Raw genomic sequence first — 14,197 nt, forward strand, 5'->3', positions numbered from 1 at the left:
GAATGCCAGTAAACTGTTTGCCCAGCCCCTGTTTTATTGGGTTCATTGAGGTTCTGATGGTCTTTAGTCTCATAATGGAGCCACATCACATTCAGAGGCTCCAGTGATCGGTCTCTGGGGTGTTTGTTGGTGAGAAAGGGGGGGAGTAGTGAAGAATTTCTCTCTCTCTCTCACTCTCGCACACACTTTCTCTTTTTCACTGTTTCACTGCTAAGTTTTCTTTCTCTTAATCCTCCTTCATGCAAAACGCACTGTTTACTGTGTTTGAGATGCTTTAAATAGACTTTTTGTGCATGTGTGTGCACAGGGGAACGTAGCCAAGCCTCTGTGAACAGACACTTTTTGTGAGTACAGGAAGTGTGGTGATGCTAAAAGCTAGCTTTTCATGATGAACGGCACACGAGTCGTGCACACAATCGTCTCCTCAGCACCGACTGTGCTCTGCAGCTATAACTGCTGGCACCACAGGTGACACTGTTGTGGGCCACCACAACACCTAGCACAACAAAACACAGTACAGTAATACTTCCAAATTGTGGTCTTTATTTCCATGAAGTCTGCACAATCCTCTAAAGTTCTTATTGTAATACAAAAGAAATGGTTTAAATAAAATCTGGCTTGGTATCTGAATTAAAACAAAGGAAGTTACTAAGGTGATGAACAGAAAAGGACGTGTTGTTTTTATTTTATAGACCAAAAGTCGATGGATTGTTTGGAAAAACATTCAGCAGTTTAATCTATAATCAGCATTTCTTTGTGTCCTATATAACACTTACACATTGTGGTGAAGTTAACTAATGGTTAACTGTTAGTGTATGTGGAGGTTAGGCACTCTTGTGAAACGTAAACATCAGAGGGCATTTACAGATTTGATTTGCATGTGGCAGTAACCTGACGTGTGCACCTGTGTGTCTGTACAGGAAGCCGTCCCACGGTGCAGTATGTGGCCTCACTTTCCGAGCTGCCTCAGGCTCTGCAGCCCTACTACACACAAGGTTATGTCCTGGCCGCCCTGCACCCAATCATCCTGTCCGTGGGCCGAACACGCTCGCTGCCCTTCAGCCTGCTGTACCGTGCCATCCTGGCCCGTCCCAGACCCAGGTACACGAATCTGAACCCTCTTTTAAACCTAAAGTGAAAGTTGTAAGAGACAGACAGAGTGGTTAGTCTGCTATGGTCCCATTTAAAGTTTGAATGGCAGCCAGTGTTTCCCACAGAATTAGGTTAGATTACGGTGGTGTTCTGACAGTTTGTAATACAGACTCAGGATGAGCTAGTAGCAGCAGTATGGATATTTATACTTACAAAAGGATAACGTTTCCTATTTGGTCAAACCTCTCCTCCGTCTTCATCTGTACTGGAATATGAGAACGATTAAAATAGCAGAGTAATGATGTCAGATAAGTTGTATGGGCATACACACTAAGTTCAGCCGGTTGACAAAGGACCGCACAGAGACATGTTCATTTCAGCAGCCCAGCGTTTCGACAGACATCTTCATCAGGGGCCGAGCATAGCACTCGGCTCAAAACCACTTTATAAATGCGCCGAAATGTTCAAACTTTACAAGGCATCCTATATGATAATCACTTCATTGGTAATCAAGTCATCATCTGTGTCACCGTGTACACTGACGAACACACCCACACAATAGTAAATAACAGTATAGAAACGAGGCCCGTTTTCCTGAGAGGTCTGCTTTTCTGGCCTGCCCTGCTTTACATCTCTCTGTATGGTGTCTAGCCCTAGCTAACCCTAACTCTAGCGCTAACTCTCCTGACAGCGCTCACCCAAATTCTGAAGGTATTTCCAAAATCCTCATAGACTCTTCCAATGATCCAGAAACAAACATAATCCTGGCCTGGTCCAGGAAAAATATTATTTTAATTCATTTCTCAGCTGTGGTCATTTCTTATCACATAAACAAAGATGGCAACAGGAAATGACGTTGTCTCCCTCATTCGAGCGCAGCACCTCCAGTGATCAGCTGTGATCATACCTGCACAGATGCAGTCTACGATGTACACTCCCTGACAAAAGTCTTGTCCTATAAGGACATAGTAACCTAAAATGTCATATAACTTTATTTCTAATCATTCAGTTGTCACAATAAATTAATTTTAATGTCAAGGGCATTAACATTAATAACTGGGTACAAAATGAAACCATTAAAAAGTGTCCTGATGTTCACAGCTTGATCAAGCCCATAACATCTGTTTCTGCAAGGACAAAAGTCTTGCTGTATCTTTAAAGGATTCAACCAATCACAGATTAGAGCGTCACCTGTGACAGATACTGTAATTAACACATCCCCAGGTGTGTATAAGAAGAACCCCAGCACACCCAACCTTCATTTGAAATGCAACCTGACCTCTGACAGCATGCCAAAGATTCAACCACAGACCAAAGTGCTGCTCATCAAGAGCCTGAAGACCAAGTCTCCTGCTGAGGTGGCAGACATCTTTAATGTATCTAAACGTCAAGTGGAGAGGATAAGAAAAAGATTTGAAGAAACTGGTGAAGTTCATGACAGGCCCAGGTCAGGCAGACCCCGTAAGACAACTGTTCGAGAGGACCGTTTGTTGCTTCGACAGTCCAGGGCCAGCCCTTTTTCAACTACAGCAGAGCTACATAAAAACTGGTCACCAGAAACCCCTGTATCTACAAGAACAGTTTGTCAAATTCTCTCACACAATGGTCTCAATGGCCGAATTAGTGCTCGGAAACCAGCATTAAACAGAAGACAACTAAAAAATCGTGTTGCATTTGCCAAGGCCCACAGCTTGCAGGAAGGATGGACAGTGGAAAAGTAGCAGAAGGTTGATTTTTCCAATGAATCATCATCATCCGCTGTATATCCTTCTTTTGAACTGCATCCCAATCATCACAAATACTGCAGAAGACCTATTGGAACCCGCATGGAACCAAGATTCACACAGAAAACAGTCAGGTTCATTGGAGGTAAACTCATGGTTTGGGGTTACATTCAGTATGGGAGCGTGCGAGAGATCTGCAGAGTGGATGGAAACATCAACAGCCTGAAGTATCAAGACATTCTTGCTGCCCCTTACATTCGTAAACTCATGGTTTGGGGTTACATTCAGTATGGGAGCGTGCGAGAGATCTGCAGAGTGGATGGCAACATCAACAGCCTGAAGTATCAAGACATTCTTGCTGCCCATTACATTCCAAACCAAAAGAGAGGGCAAATTCTTCACCATTGTGGCGCTCCTTCTCATACTTCAGCCTCCCGGAGGAGGCATTGAAGATGAACCCAAAGAATCTTGATGAACTCTGGGAGTCCTGCAAGAATGCTTTCTTAGCCATTCCAGATGACGTCATTAATTAAATTAATGAATAATAATTTAATTAATTAATTCAATTAACTTAATTAAGTTATTTGAGTCATTGCCGAGACGTATGGATGCAGTCCTCCAAGCTCATGGGAGGCATACACAATTCTGTACTGTACATTATGTTGTTATGCGACAAGACTTTTGTCTAAGCAAAGTCGGACCTTTTTGTCCTAATTAAATAATTCAAAATCAAGGAATGATAAGATTTTATTTTGGTAAAATAAGCATAATCTAGAGGCCTTTGCCTTTCATATAAGCCACTTCTGATTCCAAATGATCAACTAGAAGTCAAGTTATTATTTGTTGTTCCTACAACTTGGATAGGCGACAAGACTTTTGTCAGGGAGTGTAGAGGCACAAGCTGGGGCTGGAAGGAAACCAGCCGAGCCAATGGAAATGAAAAATCGCTGAGGTTTGACAGGTGGCATCAGATGACTGTGGCAGCAGAGGTGAACTGGGGATGGGAGTAGATAGCATTGTTATGCAAAACTAAATAGTTGTTAACCTCTTGTGTAATTGCTTGGACAGTAGCTGGTAGCATTGTCCTGATAAATGATTTATGTGTTGGTGTCTGAAGCTTGTGACAGTTACAAGCTGCGAACCCTCTGGATGGACAGGTTCAGTAGGTCTGTGCCACTAACACACAAACTCCCCACTGACCTGAACAGAGAAGACCATGTCAAACACACTGCTGAACATGTCCCACTGTCTAATAGATGTTCTGCCTGTCTGTGTGTTCGCAGTAAGCAGACAGCACCCATGTGTCACAGCGTGCCTGTGTTGAGGGTGGAGGAATGGCCGTTACCTGGAGACTCACTGACAGGCGACGCTGTCCGGGCGCTCATTGACAGAGTCAGTCACACTCTGACATTTATGGCAGCTGCTTATGTGTTGCTACATTCACTACCGGTCAAAAGTTTTAGAACAGCCCGAGTCCAGTGAAGAAAACGGTACAAAGCTAAGAACTGCCAGAGGTGAAATGTAACCAAAAACTAAGACTGTAGGTACATTTCATGTAAACCAGGCTTTTTTCAGGGATCCAGAAACAGGTTAAGTTCCATCTTTTCTGCAGCAGTGGAAGTAAATGAAGCCTCAAAAATGCAAACAGTTCCTACAGGTGTCCTGACCTACAAAAGGCAGAGTTGGAAAAGAGTGTACCCCCTGAAGTATCATTTGGAAAAAGGCCTTTAACAAAGGAAGTCACAGCTTCTCAGGGTTTCAACATGTAGTAAGATAATGAGCCAAAAACAGGCTGTGGAGAAGGAAAGAACCAGGCTGCAGACACAGCGGTAGAGTTGTGTTGCTTTGTGTGATGTTGAAGTAGATAGCTGTTTTTCTTTCTGGCAGGTGAACAGCAGCGCCCGAGGAGGCGTTCGCTTCATCGGCTCAGTCCTCCAGCAGGTGAGCGGGAGCACAAATGGCAGGGTCCACAGTCCAAAGAGGGGCTGTCACTCCCCTCCCCGCAGCCCTCCTTGTACCCCGCCTGGAGACAGGGAGCTGGAGGAAAACATCCACAGTCCGGGTGAGACCATTTCTGCTCTGCTTCCTTCTGTTCAGTCTGTCTGTGTCACCAGCAGTACTACAGTATTATCAGTGTTTTATATTATTATGAACAGAAATAAATGATAGTACGACATTCCCAAAGGGTTTCACTCAGTATCTACTGAGCCACTGACAAAAGTTAGTCAGGCACACATATTAATGTCACTAAACCACAGATCTACCCTCCTTCAGGTCTGCAGTTGTAAATGTTAATGAAGTGATTATACAACAGATCTATAAAGAATTAGTAAATGACTTAAATAAATCAGTTAATTACAGCCTATAAACTCTTTATCAGTGGTGCCTTATCAGAGAGAGATCCCAGTTTCACATTTTGGGAGACACCTCTGTGAAAGCCTCTGTTCATGCCCCTGAGCCTTTAACACCGTAAGAAATGGAAGTTAACGTCCAGCCCTGCTTTCTCCTTCCTTTTACATGCAGACCTGCGGTTGCTGGTCTTCTTCCACTCCTGGGCTCCTGGCTGCACTCCTCTGGACTCACTGGGCTGTCAGTACCACCAAGGGGCGCTCTCAATGCGCGTTTCCAGGAAGGGTCACGTGGTCAGCGCCCTGGAGGCCGACTGGCTGGAGCTGACCGCCACCTATTACCGCAAAGGGTGGTCACTTGTGGACTCCTTCGTCTACTGGGACACGCATAAAGGTTGGTTTAAGGTTGGAGTCACTGTGGCACCAGCAGTGGGTGTCTGTCCCCTGATGGACCAGTTCCCAGTTGGCTACGTAAACATTAGGTAAAAATAAGACTGCAACTAACTTACATTCACTAGTGATTTATGAATTACTTGTATGGTCTGCAAATGTGTGAAAAGTAGCAGAAACCTCAAGCTGGTGTTGCTTTTTGTCTCATTAATATTCCAAAGTTATAAAACATTCAGTTTACAAATATTAGATTAGATACAACTTTATTGTCATTACCCATGTACAAGTACAAGGCAATGAAATGCAGCTTAGCATCTAACCAAAAGTGCAACAACAGCAGTGCACATTGGCGAAGAAAATGCTGGGTAAAGAGAGCCGATGTGGTGTTAGCTTTAGCTTAGCTCTAACCCCTCTGCGCTTTCCACACCAGTAGTTGCTATATGTCTGTTGTACTTTGTGGTATATACAGTATGCTCTAATATAGCTAACAGTGAGTATTTCAGTGTTAGCCTTTTCTGTGACCTCAGTGGTGGAAAAAATACTCAGATCCCTCACTTAAGTAAAAGGAACAAGAAGAAGAAGCTTTATTTTATTGTCATTGTGACACATACAACAAAATCTTGTTTGGAGCCGAGGGCTGCTGCGTGCATAGGCGCTGCCATCACGGGCAACTTGGGGGTTCAGTGTCTTGCCCAAGGGCACTTCAACATGTGGACTGCGGGTACTGAGGTTCGAACCTTCAAGCTTTTGGTTGGGAGACTACTGCTCTACCCAGCGCGCAACTGTAAAAGTACAAAGTACTAGCATCAAACATACTTAAAGTACTAAAGGTACTAATGCATAATGGCACATTTAACAATGAATATGATATGATTTGATTATAATTTCTGATATCGAGTTCATCACATTTAATGTTGCAGCTGGCAAAGCTGGAGCTAGTTTTAAGTATCTTATACGCTTATAATTTGAAATACTTTATGTTCTTCTGGGTAGCTTGTGAATTTTCCACCAGAAATCAATAAAGTTTTACATTTGTACCGTAAATTTTGTATTGACCAGGTTTTGAAAAGAAACTAGTAATTAAAGTTATCAAAAATGTATTTCGAGTAAAGAATACAAGATTTGTGATTGTGGATTTGTATATAAAACCAATGGAGAAGCAGGAATAAGCGTGTTTTTATTTGGCATTTTAGCTCATGCTGTATAAGAACCGCCTGCTTAATAGATGATTAACTGTCAATCAATTAAAGGTTTCAGCTCCAGTCAGGACAATTAGCTTTTTGTCTTTAATACCAGAATGAATAGTTTTCCTTCAGTTAACCATATGATGATGAATGTGGCATGAAAAGTGCTGTTAAAAATGGTTCTTAAAGATACAAAGACAAATATTTGACCTTTTAACATTTCTTCTTCATTGACTCAATTAATGCATAAAGTGCAACAGTGTATCGTGTTTCACTTGATTGCTTTTCTTTCAGATCTTCCACAAATATTAGCTTGTAAATAAAAGTGAAGAGCAGGAAGATGTAGATGCAAAGGGTTAACTAGTGTTGGTCATTCTTCTTCTGCCCTTTGCATTTTTATCTTTTCTCATAAAATCAGTCGCTTCCTGTTGTGGCGTCTCTCCCCCACTCCTTTATTTGGAGCCGTCTGCCCAACCTCGCTGATCTCACGTCCAGTTCCTCTGCAGAGCAGCAGACATCAACTGTGGAGTTAATGGGAATATATCCACTCACTGGCCACTCTACAATTGTATCCACTTCAATGCAACACGTCTACCTGTTCAACATGTCTCAGTTTTTGGTGAGATTGTCGTACATGTATAAATTCAGTGTTTATTATTGAGGTCATAGTTAAAGGCAGTGTTGAACTGGACTACATTATATTCAAGAAGTGTTCCTAATATTCGGACCCTCTCATGTCTGTAGCTGGGAAGGACAAAAAAATAGACACTTCCAAATATAATGTAGCCCAGTCCAACACCACCTATGTTTATAACTATGAGCACAACTATAACTGTTTAGGACAATTTCACCAAAAACTGAAACATGAGCTTCATAAACACGGATGTTAAGGCGGAAGTGTTGCATTGATGTGCATACTATTGTACAGGTGTACCTAATAAAGTGGCCAGTGAGTGTACACTCATACTGTGATGTTTGCACACAGACAGCAAGACAACACTCCATGAACACATGGGAACTCACAAACCTGTTTCTAATAACTGGGCCATTACCAGCTCACTGACATCCCCTAACTGTCATGGTCCCTCTGCACAGACTTCAGCACAAATGTTTTTAATTTGACACCCAACAACTTTCTGTCACTGGGTTTATCAGGCACTGTGGAATATCTTAGTTAATGCACCTTTAAACATGTGTTGGATAATTGTCCTGTACATCTGGATTCTAACATGCCAGCATGGTTTTTGCACACGTGTTCCAGTCAAATTCTGTGTGTGCTTCAGGTGAGCCGGTGCCCAGGTCTCTGGAGGGGTTGTTTGTGTATGAAGAAAGAAGCACTTCTCCTCCCCCCAACGACACCATCGTCGTAGAGCAGTGGACTGTCATCGAGGTCAGTAACAGGCTGAAGAACCTCAACGTGATGTGAAAATGAATGTGTCCTGAATCGAGCGTGCAGTGCGACAGGGTAGCACACGGTAAATTCACCAAAGCTACAAAAAACATCATCTCATGTAGCTGCAGCCGTTCTGGGCCTGTGCAGATACCAAATTTTGTTTTTATACATCAAAATGACAAAATTAACAAAGATTTGCTTTTTTTAACAGAGTGAACGTAGAGAGGGAGGCACAAGGTCCCCGACATGGTCCACTTATGTTTGTGCACACAGATGCCTCTAGCCTCACTAGAGTGACTTCACACATCCTGTTATTGAACCTGTCACAAGTGTTTCAGCTAGGGTCACAATAGCATGAACCAACAACTGAGATAAAGAAAAAATGGCACCCACTCAGGGTAGCTCACATCGTCTGGAGTGTATGTCTGTGCAGGCAGTTCTTATACAGCATGTGTATGTATTGTGTTTACATCCAGGGCTCCAGTGTGAAAACAGACTATGGGCCCCTCCTTCACACTCTGGCCGAGTTTGGCTGGCTGCTCACATGCGTGCTGCCCACACCCATCATCCGACATGACAGGTATCTGCGGCACCCTCTGTACACATCATATCGTTCTGACAGACGTTTCACTGCTTTAGTGTGTGCTGTATTAATACCATTTTTAAGCCTGTTCCATAATCTGTGTTTGTGTGTAGTGATGGGAACCTGGCCACAAAGCAGGTTGTGTTTCTCCAGAGGCCGGTCAGGAGTCAGGCAGGAGGACAGCCAAGGAACCAGGTGAGCCTCTCACACTCTCAGCTACAGTCAGCCTGCATGTCTGTGGACTGCGGGAGGAACCCATCCATGGATGAAGATGTTTTTACTGTAGGCTGTAGTCGCAGGGAAAACGCTGCCCTCTGGTGGACAAAGTCAAAACTGCACTTCACATGCTCAGACTCAGGTTGCGGCTCAGTGAGGGTGAACACAGCAGTGGTTGCTGAGACATCCGTGAAAAACTCCAAACCACAAAATTTATTCTGAGACATGTTTTGATCCAAGTCAGGTCAGAGTGCTTAGAAATAGACAGATCAGCAACTTGGTGTTGCCTCCTCGTTTTCTCGTCCATGCTATGCAGATGCAGATATTCTGTGACTTTATTCTGCATTTTAAGATTCTTTTTGTACATTTTAATGTTCTGACAGTATTTTCTTAAATTTTATTTTGTATTTCTACTCTGAGACCAACCTTCCTGAATCATCACCCTGGGGAAATCATAATTTCCATTTACAAAAGCCAAATACTGAACACATTTCATGGCTCAGTCAGAGTGCAGTCACAACTTCTACTACTACACTAGACACCGCTTGTCCGTCGCGCTTCTAAAAGATGTGTATTATCATTCCTTCAGTCACTGAGGCTTGTGAACATTTTTTTGGAACAAACTCCAAAGAGCTTGTCTCTTGGTATCAAAACCCCAGTTAGAAAGCCTGAGTACAGTGGAAATGTCAGAAGTAGTCCCTGGAGCTTAGTTTGAGAAATACACATAGAACAGGTATTGTTCAAAATGTTACGTATTTGTAGTCAGGATCTAAAATTGGACCCAACAGCTGTTTGCCTCCTGTCTCCAGGCTCTGTCCGTGCACAGCGACGTGTCTAGTGCTGCCCTTCCAGAGGAGCTTTCTCCCACTGCAGGAGGCACTGTGGGCTTTCCGGTGTTTGGGGGGAGGTATCCCAGCACCCTGCCCCACCTGGAGGAAGGTGGCTTTGAGCAGGAAGAGGGGAAGGCTGAGGTCACCTGCATGTGAGCAGGAAAACAAATGGATGGAATTGTTCCCCAGGAGTGAAGTTCAGGACACATAAGTCACAGTAAAAGGCATGAAACCATTGGTCCTCGCATTCCTTCGAACAGACTTTAATGTGGACCACAGCACTTTTTAATGTTTTTAATGAAGCCATAACAAGGTGTTCTTTAGAAGTGGATCTACAGTGTGTCCAGATCAAAATTAGTCTACGGGAGACACTTTACACAGATTTCAATCCATTTGAAGTGATTGTCAAACTTCTGATCAGTTCAGATGTTCATATGGAATTAGTACAGCACATTTACTCAGATTGCTGCACATTATGGACACAACAGTGGTGGTAAAAGCAGGCACACGGGGCTCTACTGTTTCATCTGAATCACCACTGAACATTTTATTGGCATTACATCACAGCTTAAAACATTCTGCTACAGATCCCTCACCTCTCCTCATCTCTAAGACACTTCAGTGTCACAGCTTAAAACATTCTGCTAAAGATCCCTCTCCTCATCTCTAAGACACTTCAGTGTTTTAGCACCTTCCCTCTTACCTTCTTGTGCATGAAGACGGTACAGGTGGGCGTCTCCTTGCCTATAGACTGAGGCTGCATGGGAGTGTTCAGTGAAACTGGTACAGTTGGTACTGACAGTACACAGGCAGGCATCTGTTCACACCCTCCACATGTTCAGTCAGAATCATTCTGGAAATGGTCATGGCCCTTCATGTTTCACGGTATAATTTTAATCTCTGAAAAGACTAACTGGTTGGTTTAGAATATCCATCTGGTTAAGCCTTCTGTTGGACCTCCCAGTCGAGACAGGTCCAAACGGGGCTCGGTACTGGTAACACCTCTGCTATGTTCACATACAAACCTATTATATTGAAATGTATTTTTAAAGGGAATTCCACCAATTTGACACATCAAAATCTGTTTTTGGTTCTTGGAAGGTACTGCTGCATATGTGAATAATGCTTTATTTGACTAGTCCATAAATTCCACTGTATTTCTAAATAATCTCATGAGCTTTCCTGGAAAGATCCTACTCATTTGGTACTAACTGCAGGTAAAATGGAGTGATCGGTTTGTATGTGTCCAGTTATTCACAAATGCTAAGCGATGACAGCAGGGAGCTACACATGCTAGCAGTGTCTGCAAATACACAAACAGCACACGAATCAAGATAAATGAAGTAAATCAATGACTAATACATAATCTCTGGGATTTAAAAGGAGCCATTTATTTGACAAATTAATATGCAAGCCAATATGAACAGTTAACTGATCTAACAGTCTCAGACCCCTGTGTCTGTTTGCCTATAGTTGGTACCAAACTACAGGTTTCTTCACAGAAATCATAAGGAAATAATGGACAATAATGCAAAATAAGGAAATAATGTTTTTTAAAGCTGTGTTCTGCATGTGACAGTGTTCCACACTCCACCGATTCCACCTGAACTGGTGGAGCTCTCGTTAAGCTATGTAAGGGAAAACCTTTGTTTCTTAAAAAGGATGTTGCTTATTATGTTAGTCTTCATTACTACTAATCTAGGTTTCTAATTGTGATGCTTGTTTTTGCTTTGGGGCGAGGAAAAGGTCAAATGTGGGGCCACAGCTAACGATTCATCTGCAGATTTTTCTCGAATGGCAGTCAGGGGTAGAGATTCTAACTATGGGTCTCATTGGCGCTGCAACTAATTATTTTTATTGATTAATCTCTCTGCTATAAACAGCAAATTGTTAAAAATACTGTTATAATGTTCACAGTGACAACTTCAGATGCCCAAAAATGTTAAATATTTTAACTGTGTGACAAAGAAAAGCACCAAAATTGATTTAGAAGCTAGAAACCGCAAATACTTGATAAAAACAAACAAATGGATAACTTTCAGTTAAACGACTAATTGTTGCAGCTCTAATCAAGCTCTAAGTGTAGATTAGAAATAGTTACATACACACCACCCCAGTGAGAGACAGACGTTTTAAATGGATGTATTTCACCACACAGTTTTTTGTATTGTATTAAAAACTTACAGTATTGTGCATGGTTTCAAGTCTTGTTAACAGAATCTTCCACAGCATCCATTCAGAAACACTGCCTCCACATCCAGATGAATAACAAGTCTTTTTTTATTAACAGACATCATGAAAATGTCAACAGTAACAAAATTTTAAGTCAATTAAAAAAAAAAAAAAAAAGAGTGGGTTGGATTGACAAGACTCCTCCCACAAAATAACTTAACAAGGGCGAAAGAGGGAGGTTGTCCTCCGATATTTAAATGTAGCCATTATTCGCTCCTTCCTCACGGTACTTAATCAGAACAAAGCTTAAAGTGGTAAAAACTGGCTTACAGCAGCTCAGCCTCTGACCATAGTTTCAACTACTACTCTGCCAAGAAAGACGAATATCGGACACATTTTCCACAGTATGAAAACGGGGGCGTGCCACAAAGCAGGATCAGAGTTAGCCGACTCTGAAACGTCACTTCAGTTAGCCAAAGAGAGAACACCTGACTGCTAGTACATGTACAAAGTTAAAGATTATGTTTCTTTGCTCACTACCACACAAGCCACACAGCTACATTGTTTTAATCGCATTATTAAGTCAGCAGGCTAATTTAGTGATCCACTCGATGGGACACCCCCACAACAGGTAACACAAGCGAAGAGAGAACAGAAGCAGATGCAAAGAAAAGCACCATCAGAATACATGACAGTGAATGAAAAGAGGGGGTGGGGGTAATATATACAAAAAGGGAGGCTGTCAGTGTGTGCCTTTGTCAACAACACAGTTCACCACGATTACACAAGTTTCTGCAAATCCAGCTGCTAAAGGAAGATGAAAGAAAAAGGTCTGTAAGAGTGAATCTGAGCCCAGACAGTAAACAGAGAGAATCTGATCCTCTAGGCAGGGCTGAACTCCACTGCCAGCTTCTTTACCTTTACTGCAGGTGACCAAGGACATGGACAGGAGCCTTAATACACTGTAGTGTACATATTTTTATGTGTGTGTGTGTGTGTGTCCTGTGTATGCAGGTGTGTGAACGGGTCTTCTCTGTAATGTCAACATGTGATTGTTTACATGTCTCCCTTGTGACAGCAGCAGCTGTATCTCAGGCCTCGCTCTCCCCAGCCGATGGGGTGTTCTGCACCTCCTCCTCCAGGATGGGCACAATCAGGTTGTCCTTGGACATCAGGTTGTACTTCATGACAAAGCGTGTGAACCGGTGACACAGGAATGTTTCATTCTGTACACAAAAAACCAACAATGAAACTCCGTGCCATCATTTATCGCCACTTGGCAGTTTAACTGCACTCGATTTAGCAACTTTCTAATTGTTTCATGCTTTGACGGAGGTTATACAGAGTTGTAAACAAGTGACAAGGAGGTTCAGATGGTAACAAATGAAAGGAAGCTGCACAATAACTGAGTGGAAACACAAACTGCTGGGGTCACTGATTAATCTGCTGATTACTGCCTTGATTTTTTATTTACAGAATGCCAAGCATCAGTAAATGCATATTTTGACTTTTTAGAGTCAAAACTGGTGTCTTCAAATGTCTTATTGTGTCCGACCAACAAGCCTCTGAAATGTAAAGTGTCACATCATGTCTATTTTCTCTAGTGTCTACAGAGTGCTAATGTAAACTGGCAACGAATAATCACTGGACCAGTGCAATAATTTGTCCTGTGGATCTGGGAGAATGTGAAAAAAAATACTACTTGTGGGAGTTCTGTAAAACACACAATCTTTTTAGGTGCATTTCACCTTTTCCAATGAAACCTACCTCATACTTGTCAAATATCTGGCGGTGATGGAAGTAGGCATGAGAGAATATCCTATAGATGCGACGACAGACGGAGCCCAGTTTGGCCACCGATGACTCCTTGATGCTCACCCTGGAAAAACAAATCAGACTGAACAGCTGTAGCTACTGAATGCAAAGCAACAGGGCTGTAGCATCATGGTGATCCTCCCAGCTGTTCAAAGAGCCACCCCAATCGCTATGGTGGACCGCTGCCTGTATGAATGAAGATGCACTAGCAGGTATCAGTCACTGTGCTTATACAGTGGGTACAGAAAGTATTCAGACCCCCTTAAATTTTCCACTCTTTGTTATATTGCAGCCATATGCTAAAATCATTTAAGTTCATTTTTTTCCTCATTAATGTACACACAGCACCCCATATTGACAGAAAAACACAGAATTTTTTACATTTTTGCAGATTTATTAAAAAAGAAAAACTGAAATATCACATGGTCATAAGTATTCAGACCCTTTGCT

General features: G+C 42.4%; 2 protein-coding genes across 3 annotated transcripts in view; one reads left to right on the forward strand and one right to left on the reverse strand.

Moving 5' to 3' along the window:
* rftn2 (raftlin family member 2) overlaps positions 1-10,366 on the forward strand; it is a 17,641-nt gene extending 7,275 nt beyond the window's left edge. Inside the window, exons 2-9 of the mRNA XM_020621701.1 lie at positions 921-1,101; positions 4,100-4,208; positions 4,704-4,878; positions 5,340-5,558; positions 8,022-8,128; positions 8,608-8,711; positions 8,828-8,909; positions 9,740-10,366. Coding sequence (XP_020477357.1) covers positions 921-1,101; positions 4,100-4,208; positions 4,704-4,878; positions 5,340-5,558; positions 8,022-8,128; positions 8,608-8,711; positions 8,828-8,909; positions 9,740-9,916 — 1,154 coding nt within the window. The 3' untranslated portion in view covers positions 9,917-10,366. The remainder of the gene's footprint in view (positions 1-920; positions 1,102-4,099; positions 4,209-4,703; positions 4,879-5,339; positions 5,559-8,021; positions 8,129-8,607; positions 8,712-8,827; positions 8,910-9,739) is intronic.
* Positions 10,367-12,022: 1,656 nt separating this feature from the next.
* LOC109972684 (MOB-like protein phocein) overlaps positions 12,023-14,197 on the reverse strand; it is a 15,866-nt gene continuing 13,691 nt past the window's right edge. For both annotated transcript variants that reach the window (XM_020621704.1, XM_020621702.1), the window contains 2 exons: positions 13,700-13,811; positions 12,023-13,158 (listed from right to left, as the gene is read on the reverse strand). In XM_020621704.1, coding sequence (XP_020477360.1) covers positions 13,024-13,158; positions 13,700-13,811 — 247 coding nt within the window. In that variant the 3' untranslated portion in view covers positions 12,023-13,023. The remainder of the gene's footprint in view (positions 13,159-13,699; positions 13,812-14,197) is intronic.

Source organism: Monopterus albus, unplaced genomic scaffold, assembly GCF_001952655.1.
Source record: "Monopterus albus unplaced genomic scaffold, M_albus_1.0 scaffold266.1, whole genome shotgun sequence".
Lineage (NCBI taxonomy): Eukaryota > Metazoa > Chordata > Actinopteri > Synbranchiformes > Synbranchidae > Monopterus > Monopterus albus.